Below are 23,366 nucleotides of genomic sequence, written 5' to 3' on the forward strand. Positions count from 1 at the left end.
CACACACACACACACACACATGCGTCCATACACACAAGCGCGCGCTCACACGTACAGGCTTCTGGGAATGCAAAAAAACAAAAAGGGGGGTTATTCCTGCTGCTTGGCATTTAATTACCCCCCCCCCCCCTCCTCCACCCTTCTCTTTGGTTTCCTCTGGGTGCTGTTGCAACCACCACCGTCTGTGTATATGTTTTTATTTCATACATCCATACTCTATGCATCTCATTTCTCTTTCGGTGACTTACAATGTGGTCACTAGCACATCCAGTTTTTGTATATTACTGGTGACGTCATAGAAAAACCTGTAGGGCTTTTTTTTCTTCTTTTTTTCAAGTTGACATTTCTGAGGCCAAGTGCTGTCTGAGTAAATCCATCTCATACCTCAGACTCACCGCTAACAATTCACTACTTAAAAGGGCAATTCTTCAAGGCGAGGTCTCGATTTCGCTTATCTTGTGAGTAACTAATGGGTAATAAAAGGCAATCTTTTTCATCAATTTATTGAAATTCAAGAACTTTTTCCAGTAAGACAAAACTTCTCTTTGGTCATCGCCTGAATTGGCCATTAAAAATACTAAAGGACCACGCATCCCCCACTGGGGAAAGGCTCTTCTTCAGGCCAATACATGAGCTTGTGATGCCGGCGCTAAACATGACACATCTGTCCGAGGTCCCCTGTCGGGTGCAATGTGTGCCAGCCTGCCCTCCTCCTTGAACAGAGAGCTATATAGTCCACTGGGCCCTGAACAAGACAGGACTGGTGCGACTAGGTCGTCATCCAGGGGTGTTTCAGACACTGGGCCGCTGTGGCCCTTTCCTCCGGCGCCAGCTCCAACATGGTCAGGAGGAACGAGCCGAACCCGGCGGCCTCCTCCCGCGGCCACTCGTACTTCTCCAGCAGGATCTCAAACAAGCTCCACGGCTTCAGCTTGGATATGTGTCGCAGTTGTCCTGTACAGGGTGAGAAGGGAACTGATTCTAGGTAAGATGCTCTGTTTTCTGCAAGTACAATGTTTATTTAGCTGAAACGTCTTGAAACAAAACCTAAAAAATCCTTGTAAAGCATGGCAGCGTCTTACTGCAGGTTGAAGACTATTATGTCCGAGTGCAAATCTCATATACAGACAATGTGGCAGTACGGCGAGCAAATTTCTATCTATTCATTTTGTGTACCTTTGTGGTTGAAGAATTTCTTGGAGTTCCTCCCTGACAAGGCAAAGCGGGGTGGAAGGGATCCCAGCAGCTCAATGATGTGGGCAATGTGATCTGAGGGAACACGATGGAAGCGCACTGCATATTAAGCCCTTGTAGTTTAATCAAGGACAACAAGGGAGGCTGTGAACAACACCAACCTTCCTCGCGGGTGAACGAGGCTCCTGATTGGGGGTCAAACAGATAGTCCCCTGTGGCCAGCTCAAACGCCTTCAGTACATAGGAATAAAGAATATGGCTCTGACACGAAAAGAGGAGAGTTGGAGAATGTGTTTTGTTTTTGTTTTTGAAATACAGATGTTGGTGCTCCTCTCACCATGCAGGCGGTGCTCCAGATGTCAGCCGGTGTGTCATAGTCAGCACCGATCAGAACCTCCACGGAGCGGTACTGACACGTCTGGATGTCTTCAGTGAAGTGTTTGTGCTGATGACAAGAGGGGATGAGTTTTTAATGTTCTCCTAAATGACCCGCATCTATGATTATTAACCAAGTCTCTGTATTCTGCTTCAGCTCGCAGCAAATTAACTACGTTCTACATGATACAGCATTCACTAATGTGGATATGATTATCTTAAGTATTATAAATTATGCTTTTCTTTATCTTTTATTTTAATGAATACAAATCTAAACCAATTCAAACATATTTCGGATAACAAAACGGAGAATCTCGTGCTACTGTTGGCACGATGTTATATACACAAGGAGGGTAAAAAAGGAAATGTCATCATCGGAGGATATAACTTGTCTTCATTGCACTGATGCTGTATGTCTACACAGTCTTGTCTGACTGCGGACATACGGCAGCTGTTTTTTTCAACCGGGCACGCTACACATGGCTACTGTGCTTTGCAGAAAGACAGCTCTCATTTGGTGTGTTGCCGTCGTAACGGCTGCCTCAGTCGCGTTTTGTCTATTTCGCCTCCCAGTCCTCCAATCGGAGACTTCTCCAGCCCCCTCTGCTTACCCCCCCAACCCTCCACCAAGATGCCCTTTCCTACCTGACCAAGTCACCTGACTCTCATCACCACCTGCTCCCTTGTTTCCACTTCCCCTCATCATCCCTGCAGTATATCTACGGGCCCATTCCCAGCTCGGTGGTCAGTGTTGCTCCCTGCCTTGCCTTCCAGCCACTTGTTATACCTGTTATACTTGAGCGTTGAACAGCAATAACTCCTCTTCAGACTTGCTACCCGTCACTTGTTTCCTGCCCCTGTCTGCCTCGATTGCACTCATCTCCCCGACAGTGGCCATTTATAAAACACCAGTTTGCTTCATAGCTGCAACTACTGTGAGGGACGAATCCTTTCATTCGTATTCCTATTTGTTATTCATTTGCCCTTTTTTTTTTTTACCACAAAGTTAAAAAAAACAACCTTCCCTTTGTTTGATACATGTCTTTCAATAAAACAAAAAATCGTTTCCTTTATTCTTTCAAAGTAGTTTTGACTACATTCAGCATTTTTGTTAAACATAAACAAATGTAACTTAAAGGTCTGACGCAAGATTCATTCAGGTTTTCCTCAACATCTTTGCCAATCAGCATGATTCTCATTCTGTTTATTTTGACGCATGAATCAAGATCCAGAAATCAAGAAGGTAGGCTGAAAGGCTTTTTTGCCAAAATAAAGTTTGAGGCCATGAAGTAGGTAAGCGATTACTGACTGAGTTTAAAGATTAAACTATGTCGCTCTAATTTTGTAGGTTTTCAGGTTCATTTTCCTGCAATAATCACTCACCACCCAACAGGCATTGCCCAGATCAGCAATCTTGATGAGGATTTTATCAGCATTCTGGGGTTTTAGGAGGTCCAGAAGTACATCCGAATCACCGATCCCTAAAACAACATAAAAAATGATATCGCAAAGTGATTCAGACCTGGATGGTGATGATGAGGCAATCATATTAATACAACAACATGCTGAACATCAACACATATAAGCACACTAATAGAAGCACAGATTTGTGCCAAACTGTAAACACTGACCACGGGGTGATGATGGTGAGGGAGGAGGCGGCTCTTTGTCTGCAGTCTGATGTAATAACGCTGATCTGGAGCCGGAGACGGGAGCATCTGTGTTGAGGTCTGGCCACGAGCAGATGGAGTCCCTGTGGCTGTGTGGAGCCCAGTCCAGTCCGTCCTCCAGCAGCATCGTCTGCCTCCTTAACGAGAGGTTGGGACCTGTGAGCTTCGAGTGACAGGCGGAGCTATGGGTGCTAGAGGGGGCGGTGTCATCAGAGAAGGACACATGAAGTTTGGCTTTCGGATTGTGGTCCTGTCCTCGTCGACCCTTGTCTTTTCTTGTCAGGCGCTTAATGGGGCTCTTGGAGACCTTGCTGGACTGCAGGGGAGCAAGCGACAGTGGTAAACGAACAGAAGTGGGCGCCGGGTAAAACAATGAACAAATTCTTGAGTGCATTAACACAGATCCAAGAAAAGCAAACCATGCAAATTAAAGCCACTACATTTTTAAATGGTGCACCCAAAATGTAGCATCAAAAACACTCGACAGTGCGGTTCACATATTAAAGGAACATCACTCGTTCTGTGGCCTTTTATCGGATGCTTTTACTAAGACATCAGTATTGTCTGTAGCTAGCATAGTAAGTCTATAGAGTTTCACATGAAATACATTTAGTAGCATCTTAAGAATATATTGTGAAGCTGTTACTCTACATGTTTCTAAACAGTAAGTTGCTAACAACAAGCTATTTTGAAACCACAACAGCGGTGGCTGGAAGGACATCAAATTTGGCAGGTATATCCTCTTACAGAGGCCTACAACAACCGACACCTGGCACGCCCTCACTTTGTCCTGCCCCTTTGAGCTCCAGGAGCCCGTCTGTGACACAGCGAGATTGTGATGGTTATAGATACTTATAATATAAAGATATTAGAGTTGTCTATTACAATTAACAAAGTATTTCATTTTCTCTACACTGGAAATGTCTTCACTTGTCTTGACTACAAAGCAGAAAGTGAGTTACAAACCGTACAATATTGTTCGTCAGGGTCAAAGTACAGCAGAATGAGAATGGTGGACATAATGTCCAAGTGGACCTCCAAGAGTTTTCTGTACTTACAGATTCCTTTTTCTGGTTAGACAACAACATGATTCGTCAAAGTTAGATGTGCTCATATAACTGTAAGTAGGGTGAAATATATGTATTATTAACACCACAAATCTGTATCCTTTTTGAGCATCAGAGTCACAATTATTTTATTCCGAAACAACCGAAATCTCGATGCACTGTGTTCGTCTTTGACATAGTCATATAGAGAGTTTCAGGCTGCAGATGTTGTCGAGATTCTTTTCAAGAGGTAAAACAAAGCATCATTCTTACCCACTCCCCAAGAGTGTGGAAAACCCCGGTCAGCTTCCCCAACAAGTTGGACAAACTCTAAGGAACCATGACAGAAATATCAACGTCATAATGCAAATACGACAAAACACAACGATCCTGAAGAAATGAGGACAAACAGAAGAACACATCTCAGAGTGCACACCTGTTTTTCTCCGGAGCTCCTGTTCACTGGCAGGAAGCAAAACCATCAGCAGGGGGAAGAAGCACACGTTGTGGAAATAAGGGACGAAAGGGCGACCAAGTTTAATCAAGAACTTGCTGGACGTACATGCAACTGCTTTACGCAGTGTCACCAACCTGTGGAGCCGGTGAACGCAGAGGACACGGGCAGCTGCCACAGCTTGGTGTCGGCCGCCAGGTTCTGAATGTAAACCTCGTCCACTCTCAGGAGGATGTTTTCCGGCTTGATGTCGGTGTGGATGACCTTGCATTTGGTGTGCAAGTAATCTAAACCCTGCAGAACCTGTGATGGGGAATGAAAATACAGTTCCCGTCAATGCAGTCCATGTCAGTGCTGAAAGACAGGGCAGATGATTTCAGGAATGAAAGGCCGCACAGCACCTGTCTGAGGATGCTCTTGACGCAGGGCAGAGGGAGGCCGGTGTAGTTGGATTTGATGATCCACCTGAGCAGCTGGTGGCCCAGCACCTCCAGAACCATGCACACATCTGGCGAGCAATTAAGGATCTTGTCTCATGGGTACGTAAACACCTTGATAACTTACGCCTGCGAGAAAAGACACACCTGCACCACAAGTTGCCGATCACGTTGGGATGTGCGTTTCTGTATAGGATACGCTCTCCATTCGCACCAGTGATCCTGAAGTCTTCAATAAGGTGCACGATTGTCTCACGTTTTGGATCCCTGGGGTCACTGTCCCTCACCTGATTTTAAGAGCATGTTACAATATCCCCCAAAGAGGCATGAAGACATTTGTACTGGTGTGTATAAATAAATATTCACAGATAGGCCAAGCAACCACGGTTCATTTATAGCAAGACTGAGAACTATACAATGCATTGTTTTCTCCCCTCATGGCCAATACAATCAGATCATAGACAGTTTGTGTTGATCTGACACTCACAAATGCATTTGAAACAAAAGCAATGCGGGAACACTGACACATTTCAGAAGTCTGATCTCGTCCAGTGCCGTCTCTGTGAATGTTTGAGCGCTCTTCACCACCTTCAGGGCCACAAAACGGCCCTTCCTGCATGCAAACAATTATGGCAGTTAGCTACCATTATGGTTCTCTCATATTTCACATATCTCTACATTATTATGTTATATATGAAAGGTCAAAAGGTCAAACCTGTACTTACAGCATGTCCCAACAGAGCCAAACAGTCGAGAAGTGACCCCATCCCAACTTTTTCACCACTTGGTAACGGTCAGCGAAGATCTCTCCGATCTCTACAGGGTGGTATCCACCTGCAACATGACGTACCGCCTGCATCAAACAAAAAGAGCACTACCGGCGTGTAGGAGTCTGGTGTTGGGGTGCTGCCTACCAATGCCATAGTCTGCAGGGTTCTCCTGTTCCTCCTCATAAGGTCCCAGAGGATCCGGTGAATGAGGACGTGTCCGTAAGGCTGGAGGGTAGCAGGGCGTGGGGGGAGGTTTAGGTCTCCCTCCTGTGTCTCCCGAGGGGGGAGGACTCGGCCTGTCGGGTGGACTGGAAGAGCTGGCAGAAAGAAGCGCCGATATGGCGGTGGCATACGAAGATGACATGTTTAATGCGGGCAAGAACAGTCTATGCAGAAAACGGGCCCCGGGTGGCAGCAGCGCTCAGGGTGAAGCTGTGAAAAAAGACAGGAAAAATGCATTTGCATACTTTCAATGTTCTTCAAACGGGCTCACATATTTGACACAAAAGTTCACCAGCTGTTCGTCTCCAGCAGCTAGTTTGTGCTTTAAGTCACTGATTGCAAAGAGTGCGTCTATTTTTAGCTGCATGAATGGCACGTCAACGTAAATAGCTCCTGCAGTGGCCCAGCTGCAACTGAACTCTTCCTGATATCACATGGACTGGTCACCACAGTTGTAAACATGAACTCAAATTAAAACATGCTCTTTCATGGGACATATGGTTCTGGTAATTATTTGAGCTGAGATTAATGAAATTTATAGAGCTTATATTTTGGCAGCAAAAGTATTGGCTTGTACTGGAACAGCATGTCTGGTGTAAAGCACTGTTGGGCCTATGGAGAGGGCAGGAAGTGCAATTGAACCGAATGAAGACTCACAGTAACTATACCTGTTGTTTTTATTTTTCGAGTTGATATAGTGCGTTTGTCTACAATTTAAAACACTTTACAGATGTAGGCCTACGGCTAGCTACATTTTTACATTTCTCTGCTGTTTGATAGTTATGAAGCCAAGTGCTTCAACATTTACATGTCAAGATGTATTTTGTATGCTACGTTTAGCCAACCTGTCATTTATTAATTCACGTCTGTTGCCTTATGCTCCCACAGCGACTCCGAGTCAAATGTAGTTTTATTTAGATAGTTGTCGTTTGTGCAGGAAGTCCAGTTGACTCTGGACCAAAAATGCTCAGGACATGCTGTTGGTCTTAACAATAAGACTCAAAAAGACAAAAACTTGCCTTTTTTTGTCCTTCCCTTCGCTCACAATAAATACTCAACAACATTAGAGGAGGAGCCTACTTACCCCCCCTTGTGTGTGATATATATCCAGATTTAATATTTGTAACGTGGGGAAAGAAAACGAGGACTCTGCTCCTCACGGGGTGCTGCGTGACTGAAAGATACTCGGGTCCAGGAATAGCAGATTGCTTCTGCTGCTGCTGTGCTTCTGACAACACACAACATGTTCTATTTCCAGAGGGGGCGAGGTGGTCATTCTCTTATTTTATTATTTCAACTTTGACTTTCTCTTACAGGTCACCATAACATCATAATTGTGGCAATGCCACAGGCAGTGTTTTGGGAAGCAACTTTAAAAGCTAAATGTTTGCCCTGGGTGTGTGCGTGTGTGTGTGTGTGTTAGTGTCGCTGGCTGTGGCATCAGGGTCTGTACATCTCTTTGGTAGAACTACCCATGTCACTCACTGTACTTATTGTGTACATATTGTACATCTCCTGAAAGGGCAGTTTGTCCTGAAAAAAACTGATTAAAATAACATGATTGTGCAAAAAGTGAGGAGGTTATTCATGCAAAAATTCATGCAATTTCAACACCATCTCCAGAACAATCTTCACTTTTTCACGTATAGTTTGATGATGTTACGTTTTTCTCATAATAGGGCTTTTTTCCTTTTTATTCAAGTACTAGTTTATGAGCCCTGCAACTGTATGTGATGCTCCGTATGTTTCAACAAATACACATGCCTGACACGTTCTGCATTCATTTCAACATGACACTTTATTTAGTGAATGCACAGTCTCATACATACAGTATAGGGCGGGGCTATTTAGACATATTTCACAGGCCTGGCTATGAAGAGAGGAGGGAAAGAGAAAACAGCTGTATTTAAATATCAAAAAAAGAAAAAATATTAACACATCACGCTGCTGAATAAAGTGGATTTCCCGCACTGATGAGAAAGAGCTACAGTAGATAGCTACAAAATGTTATAGGTTCATAAATATAATATAGTTTGAATAAATTTGCTTCAGAACTAAATTTATACCATTCATTTTCAACTTACATAGTACATCATATGAAAAATACATTTATGACCCCCAGTGCACAGCAGTTTGGTCTTTGATTTCAGGTTTTAACCAGCAGGAAGAAGCTCGATGAAGCTGGATACTGAGAGCATGTGAACACATCAGACAGAAGGAGCAACCAGGTAACGTCCCACTGCGTGCTACAGTTTGTAACAGAGTAGAAAACAACATCATTTATGACAAACGTAAGAACTACATTCAAGTGAGTCCTAAGATGGCCAATACAATAAATGGGGAGGGGACTTTAAAAAGATCCGCCTACACTATAAGACATTTACTTTCAGTTTCCTTGAGGGTTTCTGATCTTTCTGATGTTTACGACACTATTAAGACGGATTACTTAGAAATATAGTATGACACATAACTACTAAAAAGTTTCTTTCTTTCTTTTTTCAAACAACAGAAAACCAAGCTCATGAAATGCATTAAAATCATTACAAATACAAAAATCCGCCGGCATGAATTCTCATTAACTGTACTGGTATGAGACCTGCTCACACCGCCATTCAAAACTGCAGCGGCCCCATTCTGTTCACACTGCCAAGCTCACTTTTTACAGCCAATTAAATAGTGTTCACTTGGGTAGCAGGAGTAGTGGGAAGGTTATTTTGATTAAATACTTATCATGTGGTTAGTTTAAAAACTACATTGTTAGTACGGGAATAAAACTTGAAACTCATCAGCACAACTTCCTCTATATACAGACTCGCTCTCAGATAGACCTTCAATAAATGTCGACAAATCTTACTCTACTTATTCTTTTCTTCCCCAATTATAAACACTGTCTACTGCCTGTCATAGAGAATTAAGGCTTAAGATGTTCATAAAGTGCTCCATACAACACTCAAATCCTCCACAACTAAATGCAGGAAAAGACGGATTTGATGCGAGTACATTGTTGTCATACAGTCATGTGCTACTGCCGTACAGCAGGTTTCACAACAGCCCTCCGGTTTGGTCGAATTGTTCTCCACAGAGCAAGGAGAAAGCTACATTTACTGGCCAGCCCTAAGCTGAATCTAGAAAACATACTGAAAAATCACAATATATATGACATCATTCCAAGTACCCTAATTTAGTGACATTGTGAACTGCTTTTAGTTTTCGATTGAACTAGGCTCACAAAGGCTTAATGCTAGCATTCCAGATCATTAGAAAGCACTTTAAAGGTTTCTAACCAAGGTTTAGTTTGGATATCAAAGCATGTAGGCACTCCCATATGCTACACCAGTACACTACAGTTAATGGCCCCTCTCATTTATCAAACATGAAAAATACAAATGGCTGTGAAATTAATGGCAGATGACGACAGAGATTTGCTATAGTTTACAAACGCACATTCACTGGCATGTTTTAATACATTTCAAATGATGTGAGCTCATATAACATCTTTGTGTATCACAAGATCAATAAGCAATAAATTACCTCTTTAATATAGTTGTTCTTTATATCTCAGAAGATACAAAATAGTAATTTAGAATTGTATATATTCTGTAAAAAAGTATATCTTGGGAGACTTTTGAGGGTTATCAGAGAGGATTTTACTGCTTGTGTTGGACCAGAAATATTGATATACTAAGAACAGCATGACCATAGTGTTATCAGATGAATCAACGCCAGTGCCCATCAACGTGAGAATACTGGATTTGAAGTTCATGTACTGGTGGGATCTGTTAGAACACTGGGAACTCGCCAAGGCCTTTTCACACTGTACAGCTACAGTTTGTCTTGTTTTCCAGTCTCTTTCTGCTGAGGTTGCCGTGTTTTGCTTCACTGTTGAGGTTACATTGTATCAACTCGTGTGTGTGTGTGAGTCTGAATGAACGTGTGTGTCTGTGAGGCTACAGGGTTTCTGCTCAGATCATGTAGTGTGTGTGTGTGTGTGTGTGTGTGTGTGTGTGTGTGTGTTCTGCTGCTTCAGACTAGGGTGCCTGGGTCTGCACTGGGTTCCTTTGGGGTCACCTCTTGCACCTCTGGATGAGGAGTCTCCTGATAGAGAGAGAACTCCATCGATCTGTCGGGGAGGCAAGAACAATCAATACAGCGCTCCATAAATAAGAAGCAGGAAGTGGAGGGTGAAACCACAGTGAGAATACATTTTCATGATATAAAAACTATGAATCACCGTCAGTGGCTTGAAGAGGGATGTCCTTGAATGTTCATAAAATCCCTGTGAAATTAAGGAAGGGGTGGGGGATCCCTGTCATAATTAAAGATGCCCATTAATGCAAGTTCATGTTCCATCTGTCAAAGGTTCATGTGTACCGTATTTTCCGGACTATAAGTCGCAGTTTTTTTCATAGTTTGGCCGGGGTGCGACTTAAACTCTGGAGCGACTTATGTGTGAAATTATTAACACATTATGATATCATTTCACATGTTATTTTCACACTAAACCGCAAGAGGGCGCTCTGGGAACTGCAACTCACGATGAGTCTGACATAAGCGACATAGAAGATGAAGCGCCGCATCTTCTACCTCCGGAGTTAGCGGAGTTGTTTAAAAGTGACACTGAGGATGAAGATTTCCCTGGATTTAGTGATTTGGAGTGACATGGATGGTTTGGTAAAATTGTTAGCATGTTATTTGTGCTATAGTTGTCTGAATAACTCTTATTATGTTATGTTTACATACCAGGCACGTTCTCAGTTCGTTGTTTTTGTATCATGCAACAATAGCATACCGTACAATAAATAAATTTCTCCCAAAACGCGACTAATACTCTAGTGCGACTTATATATGTCTTTTCCTTCTTTATTACGCATTTTATGGCTGGTGCGACTTGTACTCCGGAGCGACTTATAATCCAGAAAATACGGTATATGTGACTGCTGTCTCTCACGGGCCACTTAAGGCAATTCAAGGACGCCTTTGAGCGACGAGGAGACGTCCGAGTGCCTGGACGCTCGCATGAGGCAGACAGCAGCACATAATGCCGACCATGCAAAAAATACAAACACAAACAAAACAAAACAAAAACAAGCACGGTTGTAAAGGTCACGGGATGATAGATGGATTGGTTGGAAATAGAGTGAGAATAATAGCACCATCCTGTGCTGAGGGAATTGCTGCCACTGAGAAAGATGTGTCAGCGAGTACACTGTGAGTGATGTTGGTATTTGTAGTCTAATAAAATGTATTCTCACAAAACTTCCACTGTCACGTTTCTTAAAGTGAGAGTGCAACATTCTTCTTTTATGGGTGCGAAGGAACCGTGAAAAACTAAATCACGCACAACAATGAAAGAGAAAAGTCCCATTTGTTCAGGCTTGTATAAGTCTCAAGCTAACAGCACTCATACTGGCTCCCACCAATAGGCATACAGCTGTAAAAGAGAAAAAGCAATAAGAGAAGAAAAATACTAACCTTCCATGCAGCGGGTGACCGTGGAAGCTGGCTGACTGGGGTATCTGAGACCTTTGGAGGTTCGCTGGTTCCCCTTGAACAGACTGGGCCTGGTGCACCAGCGGGTGGGGGTGTGAGAGGCGCGAGATCCCTGCCTCGTGGCCCTTCGGGGCAGCGGGAGGATAGCCTAGGGCGTTCCTCAGGTACCAGTCCCTCAGTCCCTCCAGAGCCAGGGCTTTATGCAAGCTTCGAGTCGAGTCTTCTGGGGTCGGGAGAGAGAACTGTGGGGGTCTGCGGCCGAAGGAGGGGCCCGACAGCTCCGTCTGGTAGGGGTGCAGGTTCGGGATGGAGGATGTGGTGGTGCCAGAGGCAGGGAGGGGAGAGTCGTATGCTGAGAGCAGGATGGCATCCTGGGGATGCTGCTGTAACGGAATAAAGGGTCCGCAAGATTTGGTTCTGGTGACTTTGACCCTGCGCAGCTCAGCTTGGGACCCTCGGAGGACCATGGGGCTGTAAGGAGGCGCGGCGCTGGGGAGGTTCACCTGGGAATGGGAGAAGCCGTTGGCATGGGGAGGCACCGCCGCGGTGGAGGAGCGAGGCGATGACGCGTCCTGCCAGATCCTGCCTGTGGACTGGTACAGGTGGTGCTGCACTTGTGTCCTCTGCTGTTTTCCCCAGATATAGTCCATCAACAGCTCATTGTAGCCTCCGCCGGCGCCTCTGTCGCCCATGGACAGACGCATTTTGGCCTGGTCCACGGAGCCGTCGGCGTGTCTCTCTGGGCTGCCCAGGTGAATGTGGCGCAGCTTGCCATCAGTCAGTGTCTCTGAGCTCTTGTAGGGCCCTCCTCTGGGGGGCATCCCGTTTCTGGGAGCGGGATCGTCTGGGAGGCTCGACCGATCCAGCAGGGCCTCGGAGCTGTTGCTGCGCCTGGCCCGGGAGCTGTAAGGGCAGCCCCGGCGGTCAGAGGAAGAGCCCTCCGGGGCCAGAGGAATCATGTAGGGCACATCCAGGCTGCCAGACCACTGCTTCAACCCGTTGCCGCCTGACGCATCCGACCTAAGGCATACGAGCGCAACAACAGCTTTCATTAGGGCAGGACTTGGACGAGGCAACCATGGAAAAAGAAAAGTGATTGAACACATTTTTATTCAAAACCATGTATTTCACAGAAAATCCCTTAGGAGGGGACACAGTTTGTGTGCTTAAAGACCAGACGGTGAGCTCGAGCCCCTTGCTGATAGCTGAAAATGACACTAATCGTTGTTACAACCCTGACTCTGTGTCTGCATTTAGCTAAGTCATTAAGCCATCTCCAAACGCACAATTATCACAGCGGGAGGGAACCGCCGCTGCGCCACATCAGAGAAAAGCGGCACCTCATCACAGATTACCTGACGTGGACGCTGATGGGAGCGGTTCGGGCCAACAGAGGAGTAGCCGGAACACTTCGGCCTTCAATGTTGGACACGCTTCTTGGCAGAGAGTGAGCCGGGCTGTGGGAGACGCAAGAGGACGTGGATGTTAACGAAATCAATCCCGATTATATGAACGCTTTCTGGCAGACTGCAGAGCGTGCAATGCAAGGACCACTCTGCGTACCTGACAGAGCTTGTGACGGAGTTGCGACGTGTCCTCATCTCGTAGTAGATCTCGACCGGCGACAGCTTCCTGCTGATCCTGTGGTCGGGGCTGCCCACTGTGAGCCGGGGCTGAGACAGAGAGCGCTGGTCAGCCACCACACTGGGAGACGACTCTTTTGTGAAGAAAAGGGAGGAAATCAAAATAAAGAAATGAAGCCCACACACACAGACAAAGTGATCACTGTCATTACAAGCACAGTAAGCACAGTGTTCCATTTCGAGGTTTTACAACCAAAATGTGACGGCATATTTATGTATTTGTTGTCTTGACACCAGAAGTGCAAATGAGTCTCCCGCCCACTAAGCGTGAGTGATGTACTTTGAATGGGAAAAGAGGCTGCGAATTCAGCTAAGCTCATTCTGAATATGGATGTACAGCATCCCGCCAGAGAGTTGTTGACAAGACATTGTATTCAGTGGACTCACCGTTATCATGGGACGTTGAATCTGACATCGAGCTTGTACTCTCTGACATGACAGTGTCCTCTGGAAGACAACAAACCGTTCAGAGTGAAATCTGCTTAAGTTAAATGCAAAGCTGTATTTGTTTTGTTTTTTTTCAGAGCGAAAAATGTGACAGTGACATTGCGGCCTGTTTTGAATTCACTTGCACTAGACATGTCTTCTTTTTAAGTGGGTGGAGGGAATGAGATTGTACCTGTGTGACACCCCCGGTGAACTGTCCTCTTGCTATTTGGGAAATTTCGGTCCGATTCTGAGTGTCGGTACAGAGCGCCGGTGAAGATGGCTTTCATCTGCTTTCTTTGGGCCGCCTCATCCTTCAGCCGGGGACAGACAGCCGTGTTAGACACACAGCACACACAGCGGTACAGCTGCTGCGTAAACACAATTGATATTCAAGGTGTTGACTTACCTCTGCCTTGGCGTTGGGCGGCAGGCCAGCTCTGCGCTGCACTGGTGGGGGTTTCTCCCCCGTCTCCAGGGGGAAAGCATGTGGCAACTTCCCAGTCAGCTCCTGCAGAGGACATTCATTAGCCCCCAGTAACTAAACTCCCTCCTCTCACTGGCCTGTGAGGATATAAAGCGTTTCATAAAATGACAGCACTTAACAGATTACTTGAAGTCCCAATAAAAAACCCACCCCTTAAACAGTTGACTGTACTGAAACAGATGCCAGAAATAATGTTTCTATCAGGATTGACGAAACAGAATAACCCTGTAGATGAGTCAGACTGAGAGCAGACAACTACCTAGTGAATCTGAGAACAGAGCACGCACAGAGACAGAGCGAGTCGCTATACATACAGCTGAAAACGCAGGAATGTTTGAAAACAGCTGTTCTAAAAAGCTGAGGCAGCTGTTGGTACATTAAAAACGTGCTGACAAGTTCTCTGGAGCAATCAGGCAAAATAGAAGAAGAAAAAAGATTCACCAAGTCGATAGGTTACATTTTCAGTATATATAATATATCCGGCAATATGCTGCAGTCTCTTTAGTAAAACACAATAATTAGACAAAGCAACACATTGCAGTCATCTAAACACTGTGAATGCCGAGCGCGTGTGTTTTCGAAAGTGAAGGCAGAGCTGTACTCACAGCTTCCTGCAGACAGACGTGTTTGAGCTCTCCCACTCTGGAGTTGAGGAGCGCCTCCAGGGCCTGCTTCCTCTCTTGCAGAGCCGCAACCCTCTCGGCCTGCAGCTTGCTGTCCTGGCAGCCTTGAACATCTTACACAGCACAGCACAGATGCAATGCATTTTTAGGGGGAATGAATTCAAGTTTAAGGCTGGCACTATTCTATATTGTTCGGGTCCACAATTCCCATGAAAAGACCTGAACCGACAATGAATGCAGTATTGGCTGTGTATCCTAAGCCTGTTATACCTCTTTCCTCTAGGTCATAGAGCGCCATTGTTGTTCCAGAACTATTAAAAACTCAACAAAGAGCCACGGCGTTCGCACTAGGTCACATGTTCCCTGTTGCCTTGTACAAGCAAAGAGTGGTTTATTTTGAGACCGTCCTGCTGTACATGCACTGTTTTCTTCAGTAGGAACCAGATGTTTCATAGATGGGAGCCACAGACAGAGTCGGAGTCAGAAAGTTAAGAGACGGACTAACCCATTGTTGTTTTTTGTCTTTTCGTGGGATTTGCTGACAATATGAATAATAGTAATATAGGCTGGAAAATTTAAGCCAAATCACCTGAATGCAAATGATTCACACAAAGACATTTCACTATTTCAAACATTCATTGTAATTAAAAACACAGTGTTTTGGGTTTCTGCGCGGCTCCTTTCTCACAATTCAACGTGCACTCACAGTCCCTCCGTGCTCTGATAAGATTAACCGACAGCTGTGTGGACGGCAGCACGTGAACAAAAGGCCTTCACACACAAGCTGCTGTTTTTTCAGCTGGCTGTTACCTTGAGAAAAAACACTTTTGTTTTCCTTCTCTTGAACTGTGAGAAAGGGGGGAGGGGGAAGACAAGCCATTCTAGGCTTGTCCAGACACGAAGGTTTACACTGTGATGAGTCATTAGTACTCACCAGGAGCCCCCAAACCCATGGATGTGATCAGATGTCCTTTGACCTCCATGTGATGTAATTCTGGGGACTTTACAACTCTCGCTCCCAGCCACGCCCTCACCTGTTGAAGAAGCAATGGAGACTCAGCAGCTGAGAAAGCATCGACGAAATGTGTTCAGGCTTAGAGGTTTCCAGCCATTTTTTTGAGGTCTACAGTGAATGGTTGCATTAAAGTCAGTCGGGTGTCTGTTCAAGCACATCACACCATCAGGGGGAGCTACTGTACGTCTGTGCTGGTAACAAAACTAAAAAAACATTCATAATTGTGAATGTTTTTCTTTAAAGACAAGAATAGTGAGACAATATTTCAATTTTTTCCTGGTACTTAAAAATACACGTACATCAAAGACTCAACAAGCTGAAAGTCAAAAAAATATCTTTTATCAGAAAAAGCAGAACGAATCCCATGTTTCACATTATAAAAAGCCATATTAATAATGCACACCGGTTTTATAGAACATTTATAGAATATTAAGAGATCAATAAAAGTCTGAAAATAACTGAACTTGCCCCTTAAGGCATTCTGAAAGTAAGTAATACTCTAAAATTAGCGCTCAGATACAATTAGCGACCAATTAATTTGCAAAGAGAAGGAAATGAGAAAGGATAAGTAACATGAATAATGTATGTGCAGAAACAGAGGGACAGAAACCTAAAACCCTCAGTGTTTTATGTCTCCATAGCTCAACAGCTATAGCGCTGATACAGAAGAGGAGAAGGGGGGCCAGAGGAACAGAGCCAGAAGCAAAGCGGGCGAGCAGTAAATGCAACGTTCAGCAGAGTTTCCTCTTTCCTGCTGTCATAAATATCAAGGATTACACAAAATTCACTTTGCGTGGAATTGTGTTTACTATGTTGTATCGCTCTTACATATCGGATAGTTCTGCTGAGAAGGAAACTGTTGCCCGACATGGAACAAGTGAAGAGAGAAACCTGGGACAGGAAATGCGGCCTTCACTCGACTGTCGCAAGTGGGCAGTGTTTCAGGTGCGCCTTTTCCCCACCACATAATGGAGGTTCATTACGAACAAAGCCTCTGCCCCTAATGCCCAATAGAGACTCTACATCCCAAAATAGAGGTTGTCTTTTCTGCCAAAAGCCTCTCGCTCAGCGCTGCCATAAACAAGCGCCTCGCCAGAAAAGTAAATCATAAAGCGACTCCAATCAACCTTTAAATCTAGACCGAGGGCCTCGAAGGGGCTGAAGCAAAATGATCAGTCTAACGGCTGATTCTGCCAGCATTCACATCTTTTTTCAAAGGAAACATTTATCCATTAGTGAGTCTCCAGCTTTTTTTTTTGTTTGCTTATTAGAGGTCAGTAAGTGTTGTTGTTTTCCTCACCTAGAAACATTAAGAATGAGGCTCTCTTTTGTGTTGAAGGCGTACTTTAAACAAGTTGATCCCACCGTCCTGGGAACTGAACCAGTGACTGCCGTTTGCCCCGGTACGTGTGAAAGCCCCCCGACATGCTTGACCTGCCCCAGACAGACAAGTAGGGGCCTTTCACTCAAACAAATGGCAGAGTTACGACCGCACACACACACACACACACACACACACACACACACACATACACAAAAAGCTTGTCACATGGATCCTGTTACACAAAAGCGAAGCCAGCGATAACTCGATTTAAAGTCAATCTAATATACTGAGAGGGACCTTCACCGGGGAACAAACAAGGCAGCGGCGTCATGTCCGTACAGCGAGGCTGAGCAGGCCCGCCGAGAAAAGAAGCCGTCAAGAAAGGACAGACCGAAACATTTGGCCTTGGTCTGCATGGTCGCCGGGCAGCCGGAGCTGAAGGGCTGCCGTGCCCCTGAAGGATGGCTGCTCGAAAGCCCTCTTTTTGCTCACAAAAATGTGTCGGTGTTCGAAAACAACAACTTCATGCCTTGGGTTGACCAATGCCACAACTGGCAACCATTGTCATTTAAAGCGCTACAATGTGACTTTTGAAGAAAGAAATGTCTCATTCTTCCTCAAGCAAATGACAAGTTCATTTCATTAGTACTTCTTTACAGGACAACAAACATCTGGGGTCTCAACGCACAACAATTCTGCAAAAGCTGCAATTTTTTCACAACTGACTACATGTGAAACAGTGTGACACTGTTTCAGCATTTACCCTCAGCCCGTTATAGTCCATTGTTCAGCAAAGGTTACGCATCCTGCTACACCTCGGTCTCACTGCAGTGTAACCAACAATGTATCGCGTTGGTGGAAGCTTTTAGGTCTTTGTGCAAAAATACAAACTAAATCTAACAGCAGCTGTTTCTATTTGTTTGGCCTGCACCAAAAATGTATTTAGTAGCAAGCCAGCAGCAGTAGTTATAAAAGCTATGCTGAAACAGAAAAGGTGCCAACTAAGAGAAATGACAGAAAGGCATCACAATGAGTCACAAGTTGAGGTCTCTGTGGAGACTTAAAAAGTAGTGAGTGCACCAAACAAACATCAAAGCTCTTGCGGGTTTCCACGTTGTTCATGTATGGCTTTGAGACCAGGAGGAATCCAATGACTGTTACTGAGCGGAACGAATGGCACACCTGAGAGCATCAGCGGTCTCAGTGGTTGAAGTCAAGCGCTCACTGCGCGAACATCTGGAGTACAGATGTGGGCAGAGAGGTACAGCCAGGTAGGCCTGCAAAAACAACATGAGTCGGGCGGCACATTCCAGAGAGAAGCCTGCGGGAGATACGGCGGGACGACGGAGGATCAGATAATTTTAAAAAAACACCAGACTGACGGGGAGCGGCATCAAACGAGGGATCGGAGACGATGCAGGTCTGAGAGATATGAACGCATGGCGATTGTTAAAACCCGTGTTGCCCGGGTCAGGTGTGCGTGAGTGTTTGTTCGGGTGAGAGAAGGGTGGGGTGGGGGGGACTGGCTCAGGGGATGGTGGTAGTGGTGGTGGTGGAGATAGCACTGTGGGAGCCATGTTGATTAAAACATGAGCCGCGCGGTGAGAGCCCCATCCCAGCACGCATCACTCGAATGCAAAACAGCGAGGGGTTTAATATTCAGGTCCGACGGGGGCTAAACACTGAGGCCTGTAAGGTAGGCCCAATCCCACCACGGCCGCTGCTCTGCTCTCCCCTATCGGCTTAGGAGTCATGCATATTAGATCACAACATAGCCGAGCTAAATTCCTACAGGCAACAGTTTTATAACCAGTTTTCTCATCCCTTGACAAACGCAACGCCTCCCGGCTCTTAAAGAGATTCACTCTCTCTCCGCCGTCAGCTTTTATCTGGCCCAAGAGTGCCAGGAAAAGGCTGCTGTTGTCAACAGCATTTACATAACAGATATATTTACGACTTACAGTATAGAAAAGTCTTAGCGGTATGGATGGGTACGGGAGGCGCACAGGGCTCCGCCTGTCTCGGTAAACGGGGCAATACCAAAAAGAAAAGGGGGCAGCTGAGCCGGCCCTCCACGGACAGGTGAGGCCGCCGGTCCTGTTGGTGTTGACACAGCTGCTGCTGCTGTTGAACGTACACATGGTAACCAGAGCAGGGTTTTTAAAACAGAAGAAGGGAAACCGGTTCCTGCATGATAAAGAGATCAGTGACTGTCAGATGTATACAACCAATTCCATGACAAAAAAAGGAATGAGGATAAATAGTTTGTCCTGAGAAAAACTGAGAACCATTAACTGACACTGGTTTAGCGCAACACCTCCACCTGACCAACCCCCAACCAAAGAGCAGCGGAGAGCTTATGGGAGGTCAGGTGACCCCCATCTCCTATCCCCCACTAATATGCTGTCTTTTCCTGCTCTCTGTATCCATGAAATACTGATTTATAACATGCTTATCACACGCAGAAGGGCAGCTTAGTGCCCACTGACCAATCCAGTGGCTCCCTGTTTCAGCCTCCGTGGCCTTGACGCTCACCTTTGCACATTTGACACATGAGCCACCGCCGGTGAGACAAAGCAATCCTGGTGATTGCTATCCACCTGGAGTCTGCTAGCTGAGGTGGTGGTGGGGGGAGTAATAAAGAAAGGAATGCGGAGCTAACGTCCGAGGGGATTATTCGTGTGCATTTTCCCTTTGCGCTGCAACACCTGGAGGGATTTCTGTACATATTCCAATGTTGTTGTTTTTATGTTCCACTGTGGCTGTAATCCACTTTGTTTGGTTTCGGAGGGAGTTCAAGGCTGCTTATGATATGCAGCCAGAGCCTTACACTTACATCCATTACTGCAACCCCCTGCTCGGATTCCTTTCTGCTTTTTTTTGGAGGGGGGGAGGGGGGGTGTTCTTCATGACAAAAAGACATGTGAGTTATCTCTCTCTCTCTCTTTTATCCATTAAATGAGAGCACAACTGCTCGGGTGTTATCCAACATTTGATAGGGTCTGGGATTTGATCCCCTGAGCTCACACACTAAGCACCAATGCGCTACAGAGGAGGTCAAAAGCATATTTTCATGTTAAACCTATATGTGGTTTGCTGAGATGTTCTAGATTCAGATCACGGAGTGATCACATACCACTAAATCTGCATGCTTGCCAGTCAATGTGCTCCTGAACCAGATGCTCAGATCGTGTCAGGCCATGTCTTAAGGGCCTCGTAAAGGGATCTGTGTCACCTTGGTGTCGCAAAATGGCAAAAGGAATTGTGTTTATGCCAAACTGGGTAAAGTCCATAGTGTTTGACTGAATGGTAACACTTAACATTAGCGTGAAAAACCACAGGGAGCGTGTGTGTAAATAGCGGGGTGGCTCAGTGGGTGGAGCCTTTGTCCCTGAACCGCAGGGTTGGCAGTTTGTTTATCCGATTCCATTTTCCACGTGTCCCTTATCGAGAGACACTCACCAGTCTTCACACTTACATAGTGCACAGGATCAATGCAGTGGTGAATGTACCTGGGCAAGTTTTAAAGAAAGAAATAAACAGAAAGGGGCAAAAGTCAAAACACCCACATGTCAAAATCCATCCGTCCGAGCATGAATGATCACCAGCATATAAAACGGCTCCACCGCACATCACCTTTAATGGCTGCAAGTACACAAGAACCCCCACATTAAGAACCATCGGCAGCCTAAAAAATACTTGGCAGCAAAGTGGGGAACACACAAACACACACACACACACACACACACACAGGAGTTTCCCAGGTACACAGAGGGGTAGGCTAACTGTGAATTCCCCACCCTCCCCACAACACACACACACACACACACACACACACACACACACACACACACACACACACACACACACACACTAGTTGTTTCGGATCCAGACAGACATCCATGTTCAGGAATCTGTTAATAATAGGGCTTAAGACAGCTGCACATGAGAACGGGCAGGATTCATAAATGAGAACAGTGGAATCAATCACAGACAGCAGACTGCTGCTGTCTGTTGTCGCCCCACAACATCGCAGTAGCAGAGAAGTTATGTGTCCCCCACCCACACCCACACCCACACCTCCCTCAAGAAGCATGACACAGATTGTTGGTCCTTTCAAGCTGCCCATTTGAATTCACGCAGATTCCGCTGCTGTTGCAATGTCCCGGCCCTTTTAGCGGACAGACGCGATGTTCTCCCCCAGTTTCCAGCCGCTGGGACACACCGCGCGAGCGCGACGTGAACGCCGGACATCTCATATACAGTCCTTGCGTCCAATTTACAGGCGTGTTGTTAAGCTCAGCGTGGAGAGCATGCGTCCCCCCACCCCGTCCTCCCTCACCATTAGAGCCCGGCTTTCTGAGGCTGCAGCCATCCCGCATCTGCATAGTCGGTTGCGGGCGGGCAGCGCCGGGCTGATAATGAAACACACTGTGCTAATTACTGCACGGCAGCAATAACATGTCGCAGGTGTGTCGCGCGCGGACTGACATGATGCCCGGGAAACACGGCGTGTTTACGGCACGACGCGCGCGCGACCAAATGGTTATAACAGAAGCACAGCAAATCACGTCTTGTAATCTCCTATGTAGGCCAGGCTTCTTCTTCTTTTTTTTCTTCTTTTTTTTTTACAGATAATATAGGCTGTTCATAAATACGCCCAGACGGGACGAGAAGGACATCTTGGAGCAGAACCCCCCACCTCTTACCAGAGAGCATGACCGATGTCTTCGGAGGTCTCCATGGTCCTCAGCAGCAAAACCAAGCCGAGAAAAATCATTCCTGCGTGTGACCACGGGACAAGCCTCCCCGCCACAAGAAGAGAGCTTCAATTAATTAAACGTGCGCTACTTTGTGATATACGAGGGGGCTGGGGGGAGGGGGGTGGCGTCGCTCATGGTGGCTTCGTATCCCAATTGTAATTCACCAGCAGCCTCGCACCCTCCGCTGTGTCGGAGCCCTGCGCATCTCAGCAGACCTGCTTTTCAGAGGAGAAGAAAGGTTTCCCTTCTGCACCGGATGACAAGCCCTCCTATTTCACACAGCCGACGGACTCCACACTGTCACGGCAACGACGCCCCTCCCAGATGTAGTGTGATCAGTGCGTGCACCACTTAAGCCTGTCATACAAATGTTGTACTCCATGTGTTGCTTTGGCACGTGCAACGTAAAATGAGCAATTACTAAAAAAAAAGGAAGACAAAAAAAGAAAAACTGACATTGTGTAATATCATATATATATATATATATATATATATATATATATATATATATATATATGAATATACATATATATATATGTATATAAATAATACAACTATGTATATACATAAATAAATAAATATATACATATATATATACATGTATACATATTTGTATTATTTACATTTATATATATATATATATATATATATATATATATATATATATATATTTCTATATATGTTTTTATTTTTATTTTCTTTGAAAAGATACATCACAAAACAAAGACGTTCAGTGTTTAATTATATGAAGAAAACAAATTGAATATTTTTTAGGTTTGATGAACACTGACGCACATTAAATGCCAATGCTCAACAACAAGCTACTACATCAGCGAAACTAGTTTCTGGGATGTTAGAGCTGCGTTTACGTCAAACCCATACATTGATGGATCACAGATCAAAGTCTCTTCTTGAGCAATATGAAAATATAGGCCAGGCGGTAGTTGTGATTCCCACTAAACAATGCTTAATAATAAAACCAATAACACAATCAACAAGCTAACTACTCTGACATTCAGAGAAATATTATCTGGCTCAATTTACTGAGGTCCTGTCACATCTTACACCCTAACAAATAGGGTATAAATAGCACATGAAGCAGCAGCTGGGGTCAACCTTTTGGCTCACTGTTCTCACTCTTAATTCTCCTCAAGATGTGACTCGGATGTACGTAGGACAGATATATATTTGATAAATAGACTAAAAGCAAGGCAGCAAGAACATGCAATTCCTTCTCATGAAAGAGAATGAATGCATTTTTTTCAATTCTCTTAATAGGTTTTCATTAAAAAGGTCTCATCCCAAACATTTCAAAATCTGAACCATTACTTGAAGAAACCAGAACCCAAAAAAAGTTTGTATATATGTAATGAGCGCTACTTCTACTATCATTAAGTATCAATGTATTACATTTAAATTGTGTTTCC

The 23,366-nt window shown here is 45.1% G+C and overlaps 2 protein-coding genes across 3 annotated transcripts; both read right to left on the reverse strand.

The window, feature by feature from the left end:
- Positions 1 to 531: 531 nt before the first annotated feature.
- Positions 532 to 7,331, reverse strand: LOC137796282 (SRSF protein kinase 3-like). 2 transcript variants are annotated; one of them, XM_068594124.1, is made up of 15 exons: positions 7,253 to 7,331; positions 6,091 to 6,378; positions 5,902 to 6,010; positions 5,702 to 5,789; positions 5,376 to 5,463; positions 5,141 to 5,247; positions 4,877 to 5,042; positions 4,722 to 4,747; positions 4,559 to 4,615; positions 3,201 to 3,555; positions 2,953 to 3,050; positions 1,532 to 1,639; positions 1,356 to 1,425; positions 1,177 to 1,269; positions 532 to 954 (listed from the first exon to the last, which is right to left on the reverse strand). In XM_068594124.1, the coding sequence occupies exons 2-15, from the start codon at positions 6,308 to 6,310 to the stop codon at positions 770 to 772; spliced, it is 1,770 nt and encodes a 589-aa protein (XP_068450225.1). In that variant the 5' UTR covers positions 6,311 to 6,378; positions 7,253 to 7,331; the 3' UTR covers positions 532 to 769. The 2 variants fall into 2 exon arrangements, with proteins under 2 accessions (XP_068450225.1, XP_068450227.1); XM_068594126.1 differs by lacking the exon at positions 1,356 to 1,425 and having other exon boundaries at positions 786 to 954.
- Positions 7,332 to 7,947: 616 nt separating this feature from the next.
- On the reverse strand, positions 7,948 to 22,244 carry ccdc120b (coiled-coil domain containing 120b). Its single transcript, XM_068594974.1, has 10 exons — positions 21,886 to 22,244; positions 15,772 to 15,871; positions 14,820 to 14,950; positions 14,137 to 14,238; positions 13,921 to 14,041; positions 13,689 to 13,748; positions 13,222 to 13,375; positions 13,014 to 13,115; positions 11,641 to 12,678; positions 7,948 to 10,288 (listed from the first exon to the last, which is right to left on the reverse strand). Exons 2-10 carry the CDS (start codon positions 15,818 to 15,820, stop codon positions 10,192 to 10,194), a joined length of 1,854 nt encoding a protein of 617 aa, XP_068451075.1. The 5' UTR covers positions 15,821 to 15,871; positions 21,886 to 22,244; the 3' UTR covers positions 7,948 to 10,191.
- Positions 22,245 to 23,366: the final 1,122 nt, after the last annotated feature.

Source organism: Clinocottus analis, unplaced genomic scaffold (assembly GCF_023055335.1).
Source record: "Clinocottus analis isolate CAN_PGR_092001 unplaced genomic scaffold, fCliAna1.0.p SCAF_3, whole genome shotgun sequence".
In the NCBI taxonomy this organism is placed as follows: Eukaryota; Metazoa; Chordata; class Actinopteri; order Perciformes; family Cottidae; genus Clinocottus; species Clinocottus analis.

Bases quoted from the DNA above. Each gene is read 5' to 3' on its own strand.
- LOC137796282 (XM_068594124.1), bottom strand. From the start codon at position 6,310: ATGTCATCTTCGTATGCCACCGCCATATCGGCGCTTCTTTCTGCCAGC. The intron at 6,011-6,090 runs GTAGGCAGCACC...GTCATGTTGCAG, and splicing joins CCCTGCAGACTATGGCATTG to GTGGATACCACCCTGTAGAG. The intron at 1,270-1,355 runs GTTGGTGTTGTT...GTGTTCCCTCAG, and splicing joins CTCGTTCACCCGCGAGGAAG to ATCACATTGCCCACATCATT.
- ccdc120b (XM_068594974.1), bottom strand. From the start codon at position 15,820: ATGGAGGTCAAAGGACATCTGATCACATCCATGGGTTTGGGGGCTCCT. The intron at 14,951-15,771 runs GTGAGTACTAAT...GTGCTGTGTAAG, and splicing joins CATGGGTTTGGGGGCTCCTG to ATGTTCAAGGCTGCCAGGAC. The intron at 14,239-14,819 runs GTGAGTACAGCT...TGTCCTCTGCAG, and splicing joins ACGTCTGTCTGCAGGAAGCT to GAGCTGACTGGGAAGTTGCC.